The following is a 19108-nucleotide window of genomic DNA, read 5'->3' on the forward strand; positions in this document are numbered from 1 at the left end:
GCTGTATTGTTCTTTGTTTGTTCTTGTTCTCCTGAGTAGATTTGTTACTGTTCACCTTGACAGTTCCTTTTATCATCTTAACTTGTGCTCTTTGATAGCTGTTATATCCATGTAATAGATCTAAATACAGGTGATTTGTGCTGAATGTGGTTAAGTTCCAAAACAGGAAAAGTAAAGTTCTCAATGGTCGAAACAAAACATTTATTGAAACCTTGCAGAAAGAAGAAAAAGACAAGGATGAGAAGAATTTAAGAAAAAGGGATGATTCTAAGGAGGATGAGGAAATGGAAGATGGCGCAAACCAGGACGATTATGACCCTTTAGATGCAGAAGATGCCGAGGATGAAGACGATGAAGGTAAAACTTTTAGGATTGCTGGTGCATCTGTGGGTTTTACACGGAGCTTTTTAAGCTGAGCGATGAAGAAAAGGGAGAATCAGATGGGAATCCTGCTCTTGATGCCGACTCCATTATCTCTGCTGGGCGGTGGGAGGATAGGGTTGGGCTTATCTGGGATGTTTCCTACAGTTGATGGGCGGCACGGTAGCACAGTGGTTAGCACTGCTGCTTCACAGCTCCAGAGACCTGGGTTCGATTCCCGGCTTGGGTCACTGTCTGTGTGGAGTTTGTACATTCTCCTCGTGTCTGCGTGGGTTTCCTCCGGGTGCTCCGGTTTCCTCCCACAGTCCAAAGATGTGCGGGTTAGGCTGATTGGCCATGCTAACAATTGCCCTTAGTGTCCTGAGATGCGTAGATTAGAGGGATTAGTGGGTAAATATGTTGGGATATGGGGGTAGGGCCTGGGTGGGAGTGTGGTCGGTGCAGACTCGATGGGCCGAATGGCCTCTTTCTGTGGTGTAGGGTTTCTAAGATTCTAAAATCAACACCAGCACTGTAGGTTCGCGTATGAACTCTTTGCATGTGTGCGTGAGGACTATTGATGCTGTTTACACTATAAACCAATAAGAATCCTACCTTTCGCACCTGACGGCTAAGTAAGCACAGCATGCAGAATGATTAAATGGTGAACATTGGAATGATTTGTGAGTTAACTTTTGTTTTTGGAAGTTTTTATTTCATTCTAGAATGTTAATAAATACAATAGTCGCGCACAGCATGATGAGATTTATCTATCAGTGTTTTTTTTAAGTCAGAAATCTGCATCCAGCATACCCCTGATGGCCTATCACCCCCTTGCTTACTAACGATCTTACTAACAACACCTCTGCCTGAAAAGAGTATTCAAAGATTCCTCTTCCCCCTTTTCAGGAAGAATGTTCCAGAGATTCAACCCCCCCCCCCCCGGCTCAAGAACATGCTGTTCCAAGAAGCGATCCCGAAAACATTCAATCAACTCCTCATCTGCACTACCTTTTCCGGCCCATATGTAGATTAAAATCTCCCATGGCTATCACTTGCCTTTCTGTTAAGCTCTAATTATTTCTTCCTTTATGCTCCACCCTACCATGCGGTTGCTGTTAGTGGGCCTGTATACGACTCCCACATGTGACTTCTTGGTTTAACCATTTCTGATCTCTACCCAAAGCCTTTCCACATCCTAGTTTCCTGAATATAGGTCCTCTCTCTCTATTGTGCTAATACCATTGTTAATTAACAGAGTCATCTCCCCAAATTTCCCTTACTTCCTGTCCTTCCTAAATATCCTGTATCCTTCAATCTTCAAGTCCCAATTCCATGTCCTCCTGTATCCATGTTTCCATAATGGCTATTAAATCTTATTTATTGATTTATATGTGTACTCTCAGTTCATCTGTTTTGGTTTGATTGCTTAGTGCATTCAGATACAGAGCTTTTAGTTTTAAAAAATTCTTTTTATAACGTAGAAATATAGAAGATAAGAGCAGGAGGTGGCCAATTGGCCCTTCGAGCCTGCTCCACCATTCATCACAATCCTGGCTGATCGTCCAACTCAATAGCCTAATCCTGCTTTTTTCCCTGTAACCTTTGATCCCATTCCCCCAAGTGCTATATCCAGCTGCTTCTTGAATACAATCAATGTTTTGGCATCAATTACTTCCTGTGGTAATGAATTCCACATGTTGCCTGTTCTTTGGGTGAAGAAATGTCTCCTCGCCTCGCCTCTATCTTAAATACTCTACCCTGAACCCTCAGATTGTGACCCCTGGTTCTGGACACCCCCACCATCGGGAACATCCTCTCTGCATCCACCCTGTCTCATCCTGTTAGAATTTCATAAGTCTCTATGAGATCCTCCCTCATTTCAGTCTGAACTCCAGCGAAAACAATCCTAACCGAGTCAATCTCTCCTCATACGTCAGTCCCATCATCCCTACAATTAGCCTGGTAAACCTTCACTGCACTCCCTTAAGAGCAAGAACATCCTTCCTCAGAAAAGGAGACTGAAACTGTATACAATATTCTAGGTGTGGCCTCACCAAGGCCCTGTATAATTGCAACAACACATCCCTGTTCCTGTACGCGAAACCTCTTGCAATGAAGGCCAACATAGCATTTGCCTTCTTTACTGCCTACTGCACCTGCATGCTTACCTTCAGTGACTGGTGCACAAGGACACCGAGGTCCTGCTGCACACTCCCCTCACCCAATTTACAGCCATTCAAGTAGTAATCTGTCGTCTTGTCTTTGATTCCAAAGTGAATAACCTCACATTTATCCAAATTATACTGCATTTGCTATTGATTTGCCCATTCACCCAACCTGTCCAGATCATGCTGAAGGATCTCTGCATCCTCATTACAATTCACCCTCCCTTCCAACTTGGTATCATCTGCAAACCTTGAGATGTTAGCTCGTCCAAATTATTGAAATATATTGTGAATAGCTGGGGTTCTGGCACCCCACTAGTTACTGCCTGCCAATTTGAAAAGCACCCCATTAATTCCTACTCTGTTTCCTCTCTGCCAACCAGTTTCCTATTCATCTCAATGCACTTCCCCAATCCCATGTGCTTTAATCTTGCTCGATAATCTCTTATGTGGAACTTTGTCAAACGCTTTCTGAAAGTCCAAATATACCACATCAACTGACTCCCCCTTGTCAACTCTACTTGTTACATCCTCAAAGAATTCCAATAGATTTGTCAAGCATGATTTCCCCTTCATAAATCCACGCTGACTCTGTCTGATCCTCCCACTGCTTTCTAAATGCTTTGTCACAAAGTTCTTGATAATGAATTTGAGAATCTTCCACATTACCGATGTTAGGATTACTGGTCTATAATTCCCTTTTTGAATATTGGAGTGACAGTAGCTACCCTCTAATCTGCAGGACTATTCCAGAGTCTATAAAATCCTGGAAGATGACCACCAATACATCCACTATTTCTAGAGTCACTTCCTTAAGTACTCTGGGATATAGATTATCAGGCCCTGGGGATTTATCCGCCTTCAATCCCATCAATTTTCCCAGCACCATTTTTCTACTAATATTAATCTCCCTTAGTTCTTCCTCCTCGCTAAATTTTGCATTCTCCCAACATTTCTGGTATCTGATTTTTGTCCTCTTTTGTGAAGACAGACCAAAGTATGTATTCAGTTGCTCAGCCGTTTCTTTGTCCCTTATTATACATTGCCCCGTTTCTGTCTGTAGGGGGCCTACATTTGTCTTCACCAACTTCTTTCTCTTCAGGTGTCAATAGAAACTCATAGTGTCAGTCTTCTTTCATGCATTGATTTGTTAGATGTGTGCTCTCTAGCTTTTCCTGTAATGGTTCCTTTCTCTTTTGCGTTGTCCTTTGCTCTTCAATTTACCACATCTTCCCAAATTTAATCCTTTGCCCCCACTATTTAGTTTAAACCCCCTCAACTTTCCTCATTACGCAGCTTGGAAAATACCGTCCCCAGCATGGTTCTGTTATTGACCATTCCAGAACTTCAGATCCCAATTTGCCCAGTATTGGTGCCCATGATCAGAACTCACCTCTCCCACACCTGTCTTTGAGCCACATGTCCACATGCTCAATCTTCTCAGTCCACTGCAAGTCTGTACTGCATCTACCAAGATCCTTTTCCACTGCGAATACTGAAGCAAAGTATTCATTGAGTACCTCTGCTATTTCTACCGGTTCTATACAGACTTTCCCACCGTCACATTTGATAGGTCCTACTCCTTCACATCTTATCTTCTTGCTTTTAACATACTTGTAGAATGCCTTGGGGTTTTCTTTCATCCTGTCTGCCAAAGCCTTCTCATGACCCCTTCTTGCTCTTCTAATTTCCCTCTTAAGTTCCTTCCAACTAGTCGTATACTCTTCTAGATTTCTAACATTACCTAGCTCCCTGATCGTTTGTGGGCTGTTCTTTTCTTCTTGACTAAATTAGTTACAGCTTTCGTGCACCATGGTTCCTGTAACCTACCATAATTCCCCTGTCTCATTGGAACGTTGCTGTGCAGACCTCCAGACAAATGTTCCTTGAAAATTTGTCACATTTCTTCTGTACATTTCCCTGAGAAAACCTCCTTCCAATTTATGCCTCTAATTTCCTGCCTAATAGCCTCATAATTGCCCTTACTCCAAATAAACACTTTCCTAGCTTGACTGATCCTATCTCTCTCCAATGCTAATGTAAAGGAGATAGAGTTATGATCACTATCCCCAAAATGCTCTCCCACTGAGAGATCTGATACCTGCCCAGGTTCATTCCCTAATACCAAATCAAGTGCAGCCTCTCCTCTTGCAGGCTTATCCACATACTGTGTCAGGAAGCCCTCCTGAACACACCTAACAAACTCCTCTCCATCTAAACCCCTTACCCTAGGGATATTCCAATCGATATTTGGGAAATTAAAACCTCCCATCACGATATTATAGCAATTACTGAAACATGGCTAAGGGAGGGACAGGACTGGCAGCTCAATGTTCCAGGCAGGGTACAGATGCTATAGGAAAGATAGAACAGGAGGTAAGAGAGGAGGGGGAGTTGCACATTTGATGAGGGAAAACATCACAGCAGTACTGAGAGGGGATATATCTGAGGGTTCAGCCACTGAGTCGATGTGGGTAGAACTGAGAAATAAGAAGGGGGAAATCACTTTGATAGGGTTGTACTATAGGCCCCCAAATAGTCAGCGGGAAATTGAGGAGCAAATATGTAAAGAGATTACAGATAGCTCCAAGAAAAATAGGGTGGTAAGAGTAAAGGATTTTAACTTTGACTGGGACAGTCATAGTATTAGAGGGTTGGATGGAGAGAAATTTGTTGAGTGTATTCAGGAGGAATTTCTCATTCAGTATGTGGATGGCCCGACCAGAGAGGGGACAAAACTTGACCTCCTCCTGGGAAATAAGGAAGGGCAGGTGACAGAAGTGTTAGTGAGGCCTCACTTTGGGACCAGTGACCATAATTCTATTAGTTTTAAGATAGCTATGGAGAATGATAGGTTGGCCCAAAACTTAAAATTCTAAATTGGGGCAAGGCCAATTTTGATGGTATCAGGCAGGAACTTTCAAAAGTGAATTGGGGAAGTCTGTGGGAAGGCAAAGGGACATCTTTTTCCTCTGATGGAGAAATCCAGCACGAGGGGGCATGGCTTTAAATTGAGGGGGGGTAGTTATAGAACCGATGTCAGGGGTAGGTTCTTTACCCAGAGGGTGGTGAGGGATTGGAATGCCCTGCCAGCATCAGTAGTAAATGCGCCTAGTTTGGGGGCGTTTAAGAGATCCGTAGATAGGTTCATGGACGAAAAGAAATTGGTTTAGGTTGGAGGGTCACAGTTTTTTTTTAACTGGTCGGTGCAACATCGTGGGCCGAAGGGCCTGTTCTGCGCTGTAATGTTCTATGTTCTATGTTCTATCTGGTAAGTGGGAGGCTTTCATCAGTGTGTTAACCAGGTTCAGGGTAAGCACATTCCTCTTAGAGTGAAGGGCAAGGCTGGTAGAAGTAGGGAACCCTGGATGACTTGGGATATTGAGGCCCTGGTTAGGAAGAAGAAGGAGGCACATGACATGCATAGACAGCTGGGATCAAGTGAATCCCTTGAAGAGTATCGGGGGTTTGGGAGTAGAGTTAAGAGAGAAATCAGGAGGGCAAAAAGGGGACACGAGATTGTTTTGACAGATAAGGCAAAGGAGAATCCAAAGAGCTACCAATACATAAAGCGCAAAAGAGTAACAAGGGAGAGAGTAGGGTCTCTTAAGGTTCAACAAGGTTATCTGTGTGCGGATCCACAAGAGATGGGTGAGATCCTAAATGAATATTTCTCATCAGTATTTACTGTTGAGAAAAGCATGTGTAAGGGACTGAGGAAAATTTGTGGGGAAGACATTTACCAGTGTTCTTTGTCCCTTGCGGGTTTCAGTGTCCTGTTTGCCGGGCGGGTGCTGTGAACAGGATGCTGTTGGTTGAGTGATGTGGGCTGGGCCAATGGGAATGCTCTGGGGGCAGGAGGGAAAAAAGGCGCCAGGAAGTGAAGCAGAGCTGTCGAGGGAGAGAGCTGAAGAGGCAGAGTGAAGAGAGAGAGCTTTTTCCAGGCAGTGAGAATTCGGTTTGGAGTGAGAGGCAGCCAGGCGTTTCCCTGCCTGTTCTTTTCATTACTGCCGAGGAGATAGCCTTCAGCGCACTCGACCTACTTGGCTGCACGGATAGCTCGCGGCACCTCTGCCTCCTGCGGCATCATCTTCCACACGTGTGTCTCTTCTGGACTGTGTGTGTGTGTCGTGAGTAACTGGTGGGGACTATACAATCCAACTGGAACAGTATCTACAAATGTGTAACTGAGGATGAGTTTCCCCATGTGTGCACCAACGGATGGGCCCCAACGGTTATAGATCAGAGCTCACTGTTTTATGTCTGTTAATTATAATTGTTATTAAATTTATTTTTTGATATTCCGGTTACAGTACTGACATTTATGGGTAAACAGGGAATTAGCCAAATCAACATCAACCGCGAGGAATTCGGGATGCTGTTGATTGAATATTTAAATAGTAGCCCCATATAGTGGTCAGCAGGGGGTTACATTTTTGGAGGCACCGCTGAGATCATTCCTGTTGTGGAGATGCCGGCGTTGGACTGGGGTAAGCACAGTAAGAAGTCTCACAACACCAGGTTAAAGTCCAACAGGTTTATTTGGTAGCAAATACCATAAGCTTTCGGAGCACAGCTCCTTCGTCAGATGGAGTGGATATCTGTTCTCAAACAGTGCAAACAGACGCAGAAATCAAATTACAGAATAATGATTAGAATGCAAATCTCTACAGCCAGCCAGGTCTTAAATGTACAGACAATGTGGGTGGAGGGAGCATTCAACACAGGTTAAAGAGATGTGTATTGTCTCCAGACAGAACAAACAGATGGGGCCCATCCGTTGGTGCAGACATGGGGAAACTCATCCTCAGTAACACATTTGTAGATACTGTTCCAGTTGGATTGTATAGTCCCCACCAGTTACTCACGACACACACACACAGATCATTCCTGTTTACCAGACAGGTCAAATAAAAAATTTTTCCCCCCGTCAGTCAGTAACAGTTAACCCAGTAATTACAACAGGAAAAGTTTTAGTGTTAGTAGCTCACTTAAGACAATGGATTTTTCTCAGGCTGCTGACTGGAGCCGCCAAAAGAATATCAGTCTTTCTCGTGGCGTATTACTGAGCAATGTGCCAATAGATACTAGTGAGGAGACCATTGCTAGGGTCTTAAACACAGTGGAAGTCTTTGGTTGCACCAAGATTTGTGGTCGCCGTGGGGATTCTACCGGCACACAGTTGTTCATACTAGTGGAGACTCGCATTGATTTAACCCCTGACACTGTACCTCCAGATGTAGGTATTGAAGGAGAAGCTGGGCCATGGGCTGTGCATACGCCAGAAAGCTTGGGCACACAGGATGCTGTTCCTGAAGAGGATGCTTTCCATACAAAGCTGCTGTTACTACTACAACAGGAAGGCAAGTCAATGGAGAATTTTCAGGCCATAGTATCAGAAAATCAAGCTCCCAAAGTGGATGTGAACATGGATTTAGTGACTGCTATTGGCAAACTGGTGGACAAGTGCAACCAAGTGTCTACCGATGGGCCTAGCTACAGAAAGCTGAGACTGTTTTCAGGACTGAAACCTGTACCCCCAGGTGAGGAAGAATACGATGCCTGGATGGAGCAGGCTACCCAGATGATCAATGAGTGGCAATGCACTGATGCTGCCAAGAGACAGCGTATAGTGGAGAGTTTAAAAGGGCCTGCTGCTGACATCGTTCGATTTTTGAAAGTTAGCACTCCCACTGCTACGGCCACCAATTATTTATCCGCTCTGGACACAGCTTATGGCACCACAGAGAGTGGAGCCGACATCTTGGCCAAGTTCAGACACACATACCAGCATGAAGGAGAAAAACTCTCTGCTTTTCTATATCGCCTTGACAAACTTCTCCATCGTGCTCTTCTTAAGGGAGGAATTACGGCTGCAGACATGAATCGAGCTCGGATGGAACAGCTAGTCAAGGGTGCACTCACTCGAGACATGGTTGCTCTGCGTGTAAGGATGAGCCACACCCTGGACAAACCCCCTTCCTTCTTCCAGCTGATGCGGGAGGTAAGAGAGGAAGAAAATTGGATTAGCGCCAGAGAAGGGGGTGAAAGCTACTGCCACCGCCAGTGTACCGCAGTCCTCAGTTACGTCTGAGTTGAACAGCCTACAAAATGAGGTAAGGGAACTGACTTCTCAGGTGGCCAGACTGTTGAGCGCCGTTCCAGTTACCCCTACATCTGAAAGTACGACAGCAAGGACTGGGTCCGTACAGCAAGCGCCAGAAGCTGCTGTTCGGGACGTGTCGCCCCGAGTGAAAATGTCCAAACCACTGCCGGCAGGAATATTTTGCTACAGGTGTGGGCAAGATGGGCATACAAGGAGAGAGTGCAAAGAACTCGAGGATCTGAGGAAAGTGAATCAGAAGCTGATCAAAGCAAGCAGACAGCAGGGAAACTTCTCAGGAGCCATTTGAAGGAACGGTGCTTGGTTCCGTGTGAAATACGTTCCACCCACTGTCCACCCCCAGCGAAGCAAGGCTCAAAACAGTTACCTGCAGGATTAGTGGGGCCCATCTCTGGTGTACCTGTGCAAATAGAAGGAGTTTATGCAAGAGCTTTGCTTGACAGTGGCTCCCAAGTAACCATTTTGTATCGCAACTTCTACGACACCTACCTGAAACACTTACCTCCAGCCACTTGAAGACCTGGAAATATGGGGTTTAAGCTCTCACCAATACCCATCTGATGGCTACCTGTCCATACAACTCGAGTTCACTGCCGCTGTAACCGGAGTGCCGCAGACAGTTGACACTTTGGCCTTAGTATGTCCTGACCCTGTGAAAGATAACAGCATTGCCGTGCTGGTGGGGACAAATACCCGGCTGGTGAGAGAGTTAGTGGAGTCCTGTAAAGAACAGGCGGGAGAACGCTTCTTGGGTACTTTGACCATACACCCCGTCCCCGAGAAGCTTATGAGACACTCACCCAGTCTGAAACAACAGAAGGGGTAGACAAGCATGATACTGTGTGGTTTACCCAGCACAAGCCAATCACCTTGCAACCAGGACAAGTGTTTAAAGTCACTGGTCTCCCAAAGTTCCCTGGTGATTTCACAGACCAGCTAGCACTGATAGATCAGCCTATTGACACTTTTTCCCCTGAAGAGTTGTGGGTGAGGCCTGAGGTTCATCTTGCATCAGTTGTTTCCAGCAGACGCATTACTGTGACTATGAAGAACCTGTCATCCAGAGAAATCTCCTTGAAACGTGGGACTCCAGTAGCCCATATTTTTCCAGTAGCCCCTGTTCCTCTGCCGAGGGCACAGTGTGCGGATAAAGCTGCAATCGAACTGACCCCTTCCTCTTTTGATTTTGGAGCCTCTCCTATGCCAGAGGAGGCAAGGAGGCGTCTCTGTGAGAGAATGATGGAGAGGAAAGAGGTTTTCTCTCAGCACGAGTGGGATGTAGGTTGTTTTAAAAGCACCAGACATGAAATAAGACTGAAGGATGCAAGGCCCTTCCGAGAGAGGTCACGTCGCTTGTCGCCTGCTGACTTTGAGGATGTGCGCCAGCACCTACAGGAACTACAAAGCCATGGCATCATCTCTGAATCGCGTAGTCCCTACGCATCGCCAATAGTAGTCGTACGCAAGAAGTCAGGGAAGGTACGAATGTGCGTGGACTACCGAACCCTTAACCTTCGAACAATACCGGACCAGTACACTGTCCCAAGGATAGAAGACGCTCTTCACTGCTTGTCTGGGAGTAAATGGTTCACAGTCCTCGACCTGAGGAGCGGGTACTATCAAATACCCATGAGTGAGGCTGACAAGGAGAAGACCGCTTTTATCTGCCCAAGGATCAGAGAGCCATAACGGTTGCCAGAACTCTATGGGAGAAATACTTCATTCACTACGGCCTACCAACTCGCATACATTCAGACCAGGGTCGGGATTTTGAAAGCCAGTTGGTGAGAGAGATGTTGACCATGTTGGGTGTGAGGAAATCAAGAACTTCACCATACCACCCACAAGGTGACCCTCAACCAGAGAGGTTCAATAGAACCCTGTTGAACATGCTAGGAACTCTTGAGCCCAGTCAAAAGTCCAAATGGAGTCAGCACATTGCACATCTGGTCCACGCGTATAACTGTAGCCCAAATGAAGCTACCGGGTATTCACCCTACTTTTGAATGTTCGGGAGGGAAGCCAGACTTCCTGTGGACGTTTGCTTTGGCGTGTCAGCGGATGGGACCTCAACAACTTCCCACTTGCAGTATGTGTCTAAGATGAAGAAAGAGCTGCAAGCAGCCTATCAGTTGGCCCTAGCCACTTCCGCTAAAATGAACCAAAGTAACAAGGAGAGGTATGACCAGAGAGTGCGCTACCATTGCCTGAAGCCTGGGGATAGAGTCCTCATTCGAAACCTTGGCCTGAAAGGGAAACAGAAGCTTGCTGATCGGTGGAGTGCAAATCCTTATGTGGTTGAGAGTCAAATGTCTGATCTTCCTGTTTATCGTCTAAAGCCTGCAGATGGTTCGGGACCCACTAAGGTCATGCACCAAAATCATATTTTGCCCCTGGGACAAGAGGTCCAATTGAGCACTGAGGTTGACTCAAAGCCTACTCCCTCTCCAAGAGCCCTCAGGCGCAGAAAAGCAAAAGAAAGGAATCAAACTCCTGAGGTTCACAAAGATGACTCCGCAGCTGATGTGCCCCTGGGAGATCAAAACTCTTCAGACTCAGAGTCAGAGTATGGACATTACCCAGAGGACTTGATCATTGACAATCCGGAGGGAATCTGTGAACAACCGGAACAGGATGTCATGCCTACAGAGTCCAATCCCCCCACAAATGCTACAGAAGTGACAGAAGTCGCAGCGAGCTCAGAATCTTCAGAAGGGCTACCTGTTGTGATAGAAGAGGTAGTAACTGAGCAAAGGGAAGTAGAATCAGAAAGTTCTGTTGAGGGCACTTACACTACAGACACATCTAACATAGCCAATCCAGAACCAGAGATAAGGAGATCACAGAGAGAGAGAAAGCCAGCAGACCGTTTCCATTATACAAAGCTGGGAGAGCCGTGTGCAAAGTCTGTAGTAGTAGGACATACAATTGTTCACTCAGCTACGCCACCCACTATGCATTTTCCTGAACACTGCAATAGTTGTCATACATGGTGGTGTAACTCCTTTGCTCAGTGCTCGTCATGTATAAATAAGGTACCACTCTTTTCACCCACTATTATACCAGTCATCACACTATAAGGTACATGGTGTAATTGGTTAACTGGGTCCTATGTCATGTACTTCAGCACGGGGGCATGCTGTATTTTTGGTGGGGGGAGAATGTAAGGGACTGAGGAAAATTTGTGGGGAAGACATTTACCAGTGTTCTTTGTCCCTTGTGGGTTTCAGTGTCTTGTTTGCCGGGAGGGTGCTGTGAACAGGATGCTGTTGGTTGAGTGATGTGGGCTGGGCCAATGGGATTGCTCTGGGGGCGGGAGGAAAAAAAGGCACCAGGAAGTGAAGCAGAGCTGTCGAGGGAGAGAGCTGAAGAGGGAGAGAGCTGAAGAGGCAGAGTGGAGAGAGAGAGCTTTTTCCAGGCAGTGAGAATTCGGTTTGGAGTGAGAGGCAGCCAGGCGTTTCCCTGCCTGTTCTTTTCATTACTGCCGAGGAGGACAGCCTTCAGCGCACTCGACCTACTTTGCAGCATGGATAGCTCGCGGCACCTCTGCCTCCTGCGGCATCATCTTCCACACGTGTGTCTCTTCTGGACTGTGTGTGTATGTGTCGTGAGTAACTGGTGGGGACTATACAATCCAACTGGAACAGTATCTACAAATGTGTTACTGAGGATGAGTTTCCCCATGTGTGCACCAACGGATGGGCCCCAACGGTTATAGATCAGAGCTCACTGTTTTATGTCTGTTAATTAAGGTCCTTAATACAATTACTGTTACTAAGGAGGTGGTGCTTGGTAGACTAATAGCACTGAAGGTAGACAAGTCCCCGGGCCCGGATGGAATCCATCCCAGGGTACTGAAAGAAATGGCTGAGGTAATAGCAGATGCGTTAGTAGTAATTTATCAAAATTCGCTGGACTCTGGGGTAGTGCCAGCTGACTGGAAAACAGCTACTGTTATGCCGCTGTTTAAAAAAGGAAGTAGACAAAAGGCGGGTAACTACAGGCCGGTTAGCTTAACGTCCGTAGTTGGGAAGATGCTAGAGTCCATTATTAAAGAGGAAATAACAGAGCACCTGAATAAGAATGGTTCGATCAAGCAGACGCAGCATGGATTCATGAAGGGAAAGTCGTGTTTGACGAATCTACTGGACTTTTATGAAGATGTCACTAGTGCAGTTGACAGAGGGGAACCGGTGGATGTGGTGTTTTTAGATTTCCAGAAGGCGTTCGATAAGGTTGCTGCAGAAGATTGGGGTACACGGAGTTAGGGGTAAGGTGTTGGCGTGGATTGGGGATTGGCTATCTAACAGGAAGCAGAGAGTTGGGATAAATGGGTGCTTTTCTGGTTGGCAGTTGGTGACCAGTGGCGTGCCGCAGGGATCGGTGCTGGGGCCTCAATTGTTTACCATTTACATAGATGATCTGGAGGAGGGGACTGAATGTAGGGTATTCAAGTTTGCTGATGACACGAAGGTGAGTGGGAAAGCGAATTGCGTGGAGGACGCAGAAAGTCTGCAGAGAGATTTGGATAGGCTGAGCGAGTGGGCGAGGATCTGGCAGATGGAATATAAGGGCGGCACGGTAGCACAGTGGTTAGCACTGCTGCTTCACAGCTCCAGGGTCCCGGGTTCGATTCCCGGCTCGGGTCACTGTCTGTGTGGAGTTTGCACATTCTCCTCGTGTCTGCGTGGGTTTCCTCCGGGTGCTCCGGTTTCCTCCCACAGTCCAAAGATGTGCAGGTTAGGTTGATTGGCCAGGTTAAAAATTGCCCCTTAGAATCCTGGGATGCGTAGGTTAGAGGGATTAGTGGGTAAATATCTGGGGGTAGGGCCTGGGTGGGATTGTGGTCGGTGCAGACTCGATGGGCCGAATGGCCTCCTTCTGCACTGTAGGGTTTCTATGATGATTTCTATGTTAGCAAATGTGAGGTTATCCACTTTGGAAGAAATAATAGTAAATTGGAATATTATTTAAATGGAGAAAATTTACATCGTGCGACTGTGCAGAGGGACCTGGGGTCCTTGTGCACGAATCGCAAAAACTCAGTCTGCAGGTGCAGCAGGTGATCAAGAAGGCGAATGGAATGTTGGCCTTTATCACGAGGGGGATAGAATATGAAAGCAGGGAGGTCTTGCTGCAACTGTACAAGGCACTGGTGAGGCCGCAACTGGATTACTGTGTGCAGTTTTGGTCCCCTTATTTGCGAAAGGATATATTGGCCTTGGAGGGAGTGCAGAGAAGGTTCACCAGGTTGATACCGGAGATGAGGGGTGTGGCTTATGAGGAGAGATTAAACAGATTGGGTCTGTACTCGTTGGAGTTTAGAAGGATGAGGGGTGATCTTATAGAGACATATAAGATAATGAAGGGGCTGGATAGGGTAGAGGTGGAGAGATTCTTTCCACTTAGAAGGGAAACCAGAACTAGAGGGCACAGCCTCAAAATAAGGGGGGGGCCGGTTCAGAACAGAGTTGAGGGGGAACTTCTTCTCTCAGAGGGTAGTGAATCTCTGGAATTCTCTGCCCATTGAAGTGGTGGAGGCTTCTTCGTTGAATATGTTTAAATCACGGGTAGATAGTTTTCTGATCGATAAGGGAATTAGGGGTTATGGGGAGCAGGCGGGTAAGTGGAATTGATTCGCTTCAGATCAGCCATGATCTTGTTGAATGGCGGGGCAGGCTCGAAGGGCCAGATGGCCTACTCCTGCTCCTATTTCTTATGTTCTTAATTACATTTGTTATTAAATTTATTTTTGATATTCTGGTTACAGTACTGACATTTATGGGTAAACAAGGAATTAGCCAAATCAACATCAACCGCTAGGAATTCAGGATCCTGTTGATTGAATATTTAAATAGTAGCCCCATATAGTGGTCAGCAGGGGGTTACAAATGGATGTTCGGGTACTTGGGGAAATAAATAGTGATGTCTTGAGGAGTGTAAATATTACAGAGAAAGAGGTGCTGGAAGTCTTAAAGCGTATCAAGGTAGATAAATCAACGGGACCTGATGGTGTATCCCAGGACATTGTGGGAGGTCCCCTAGCAGAGATATTTGAATCATCGATAGTCATGGGTGAGGTGCCTGAAGATTGGAGGGTGGCAAATGTTGTGCATTTGTTTAAAAAGGGATGCAGGAAAAAACCTGGGAACTACAGGCCAGTGAGCCTCACATCTGTGGTGGGTAAATTGTTGGGTGGTATTTTGAGAGACAAGATCTACAGGCATTTGGAGACACAATGACTGATTAGGGACAGGTAGCATGGCTTTGTGAGTGGAAAATCATGTCTCACAAATTTGATTCAGTTTTTTGAAGGGGTAACCAAGAAGGGAGATGAGGGCACTGCAGTTGTCTGCATGGACTTTAGCAAGGCTTTTGACAAGGTACCGCATGGTAAGTTGTTGCATAACGTTAAATCTCACGGGATCCAGGGTGAAGTATCTAAATGGATACAAAATTGGCTCCTTAACAGATGCCAGAGGGTGGTTGTAGAGGGTTGTTTTTCAAACTGGAAGCCTGTGACCAGCGGTGTGCCACAGGGATCAGTGCTGGGTCCACTCTTATTTGTCATTTATGTTATTGATTTGGATGAGAATATAGGAGGAATGGTTAGTAAGTTTGCAGATGACACCAAGATTGGTGGCATAGTGGACAGTGAAGAAAGTTATCTCCGATTGCAACAGCACCTTGATCAATTGGGCCAGTGGGCTGACGAATGGCAGATGGATAAATGCGAGGTGATGCATTTTGGTAGATTGAACCAGGGCAGGACTTACTCAGTTAATGGTAGGGCGTTGGGGAGAGTTATAGAACAAAGAGATCTCGGGGTACAGGTTCATAGCTCCTTGAAAGTGGAGTCACAGGTGGACAGAGTGGTGAAGAAAGCATTCAGCATGCTTAGTTTCAATGGTCAGAACATTGAATACAGGAGTTTGGATGTCTTGTTGAAGTTGGAACGGACATTAGTAAGGCCACACTTGGAATACTGTGTACAGTTCTGGTCACCCTATGATAGAAAGGATATTATTAAACTAGAAAGAGTGCAGAAAAGATTTACTAGGATGCTACCAGGATTTGATGGTTTGAGTTATAAGGAGAGGCTGGATAGACTGGGACTTTTTTGACACAAAGATTGCTGGAGTTGCGGATAGTGATGAACATTTTCAGAGAATACAGCAGGATGTAGATCGGCTGGAAAATTGGGCGGAGAAATGGCAGATGGAATTTAATCCAGATAAATGCGAAGTGATGCACTTTGGTAGATCGAATGTAAGGGGGAGCTATACAATAAATGGTAGAACCATCAGGAGTATAGACACACAGAGGGACCTGGGTGTGCAAGTCCACAGATCCTTAAAGGTGGCAGCACAGGTGGAAAAGGTGGTGAAGAAGGCATATGGCATGCTTGCCTTTATTGGATGGGGCACAGAGTATAAAAGTTGGCATATGATGTTGCAGTTATATAGAATGTTGGTTCGGCCACATTTGGAGTACTGCGTCCAGTTCTGATCACCACACTACCAGAAGGACGTGGAGGCTTTGGAGAGAGTGCAGAAAAGGTTTACCAGGATGTTGCCTGGTATGGAGGGTATTCGTTATGAGGTGAGATTGAGTAAACTAGGGTTGTTCTCCCTGGAAAGACGGAGGTTGAGGGGCAACCTAATAAAGTTTATAAAATTATGAAGGGCATAGATAGGGTGAACAGTTGGGAGCTTTTTCCCAGGTCAGAAATGACAAACGCAAGGGGTCACAAGTTCAAGGTAAGGGGGCAAAGTTCAGTACGGATATGCGGGGGACGTATTTTACACAGAGGGTGGTGGGGGCCTGGAATGCACTGCCAAGCAAGGTGGTTGAGGCAGACACGCTAGGATCATTTAAGACTTATCTAGATAGCCACATGAACAGACTGGGAATAGAGGTTTACAAAGGATGGTCTAGTTCGGAACACATGATCGGTGCAGGCTTGTAGGGCCGAAGGGCCTATTCCTGTGCTGTGTTGTTCTTTGTTCTTTCTTTGTTTTCTCTTGAGCGTAGAAGGCTGAGGGGTGATCTTATAGAGGTCTATAAAATAATGAGGGCATAGATCAGCTAGATAGTCAATATCTTTTCCCAAAGGTGGGGGAGTCTAAAACTAGAGGGCATAGGTTTACGGTGAGAAGGGAGAGCTACAAAAGTGTCCAGAGGGGCAATTCTTTCTCACAGAGGGTGCTGAGTGTCTGGAACAAGCTGCCAGAGGTAGTAGTAGATGTGGGTACAATTTTTGTCTTTTAAAAAGCATTTAGGCAGTTACATGGGCAAGATGGGTATAGAGGGATATGGGTCAAATGCAGGCAATTGGGATTAGCTTCGGGGTTTAAAAAAAAAGGCGGCATGGACAAGTTGGCCGAAGTGTCTGTTTCCATGCTGTAAACCTCTATGACTCTATGTCCTTAACCCCATTGTGCCTTTATTCCTCTTTGCCTTTAAGGCTTCTTAAATCCCATCTTTTCAACCAAGGTTCAACCATGATGCAGCTTTATAAGACCCTCGTCAGACCCCACTTGGAGTACTGTGCTCAGTTCTGGTCGCCTCATTACAGGAGGGATGTGGAAATTATTGAAAGGGTGCAGAGAAGATTTACAACGATGTTGCCTGGATTGGTTGGCATGCCTTATGAGGATAGGCTGAGGGAGCTCGGTCTTTTCTCCTTGGAGAGACGAAGGATGAGAGGTGACCTTATAGAGGTGTACAAGATGTTGAGAGGTATAGATCGGGTGGATTCTCGGAGGCTTTTTCCCAGGGCTGAAATGGCTGCTACGAGAGGACACAGGTTTGAGGTGCTGGGGAGTAGGTACAGAGGAGATGTCAGGGGTAAGTTTTTCACTCAGTGGGTGGTGGGTGAGTGGAATCGGCTGCCGTCAGTGGTGGTGGAGGCAAACTCAATAGGGTCTTTTAAGAGACTTCTGGATGAGTACATGGGACTTAATAGGATTGAGGGTTATAGGTAAGTCTATTTATAAGCCTAGGTAGGTAGGGACACGACCGGCGCAACTTGTGGGCTGAAGGGCCTGTTTGTGCTGTAGTTTTTCTATGTTCTATGTTTTTCTGAACTCTCCTTACATTTCACCCTAATTCACAATTTTCCCTTTTTTTGTTTGCTCTGTAAAGCTCCAAGCATATTTTGATGTAAAACGTAATATGTTACTGCCTCCGAACTGCAACCAAAAACTTGCTTGTAATCTGCAAAGTTCCTTGAACAAAAAAAACTTGGCCTGAGTGACCATCATCTCCGTTTCATTATCATGTTAGCCTGTCTGACCTTAAACACAGCATACCTTGACAGCTGAATAATGTGTCATGCATTAAATGACATTTACACTCTTGTCGATCTAGTCTAATTTTACAGTGAGCAATTTCATTTGGGACATTTTATTACATTTTTTTTCTCAACAGATCGAGATGAGGAAGAGAATGACAGAGATCGAAAGGATGACAGAGGGGAAGGAACAAGGAGATCCAGAGAAAACACTTCTAAAGAGAAGGTGCGTACTCAGTTTATGACTGGTGCTGTCAGCAGGAATTTGATGAAATGGGCTGTTAATTTTTCAGGACATGAACTAAGAAAAACATCTGCCAGGGCTATTATAGATTTTGTCCATTTAAACTTGGATTGTGTTGAGAGAAAGTATTTCGAACTCTTCATAGTTTTGGCTGGTAAATTTGTGCCACTGTTGTCTGTGTGCTCGGGGAAGTAATGGTGAATTGACAAATAGCAAATGGATTATTATTTGAGACTTGTACTAGTTTAAGAGTAGGTTACAGACAGATGTGAGAGAACTGAAACCCCTGTTCCCTTCCCTTACTGTCTGTGATCAATGTGTTTTTGAAAAGGAAGAAGTATATATTTCTTAACCCCTGAGTACAAGGACAATATGATTAACCAGCAACAAGGTTTTGTGGGTTTAAATAAAGAGAATTAGTTATTCATGCATTCATCCAGAAAATCTAATGCTATGTCATTCACCCACTTTCACGCACAAGCGCTCCCCCACACACATTCTCTCTCTGTCTCAAAGCAAATATGGTTAAAGAGAATAGAGCACTTTTACAAGTTCTAAACAAAGGGATAGTTGATAATTCAATTGATTGACTCATCTCGGAAAAGACATGCATTTTGTTTGTGTAGGTAGGTGAATTCAGTAGCTGAAATCGTATACTAGGGGTTGTTGCAAGATTCCCTTGAAGGGATAGACTTTCCTCAGGTCATGGAGTTACTTGTAATCCTGTTAACAGGAGGTGAGTTTGCTATATTTGTGGACTCGAAAAGGAACTAGCTTGGAGATCTTACAAAGTGTCAGTCTCCAGTTCTTAAGTTATAGGCGTCATTACACTTTCTGCTGCGGCTGTTTCTGCAGTTGTTGTTTGTAGACAGCACTTCAAGATTTAAATAGGCAGACCAACATGGTTGTCTTACCAT

The 19108-nt window shown here is 45.5% G+C and overlaps 1 protein-coding gene across 1 annotated transcript in view; it reads left to right on the plus strand.

The window, feature by feature from the left end:
• The window catches only part of LOC144488450 (cell division cycle and apoptosis regulator protein 1-like), a gene marked incomplete at its 3' end in the record, with an annotated part of 72774 nt that extends 54429 nt beyond the window's left edge, over positions 1–18345 (plus strand). The window contains exons 9-10 of the mRNA XM_078206523.1: positions 219–357; positions 18085–18345. Of these exons, the coding sequence (XP_078062649.1) occupies positions 219–357; positions 18085–18345 (400 nt within the window). The remainder of the gene's footprint in view (positions 1–218; positions 358–18084) is intronic.
• Positions 18346–19108: the final 763 nt, after the last annotated feature.

This window comes from Mustelus asterias, unplaced genomic scaffold, assembly GCF_964213995.1.
Source record: "Mustelus asterias unplaced genomic scaffold, sMusAst1.hap1.1 HAP1_SCAFFOLD_1579, whole genome shotgun sequence".
NCBI lineage: Eukaryota > Metazoa > Chordata > Chondrichthyes > Carcharhiniformes > Triakidae > Mustelus > Mustelus asterias.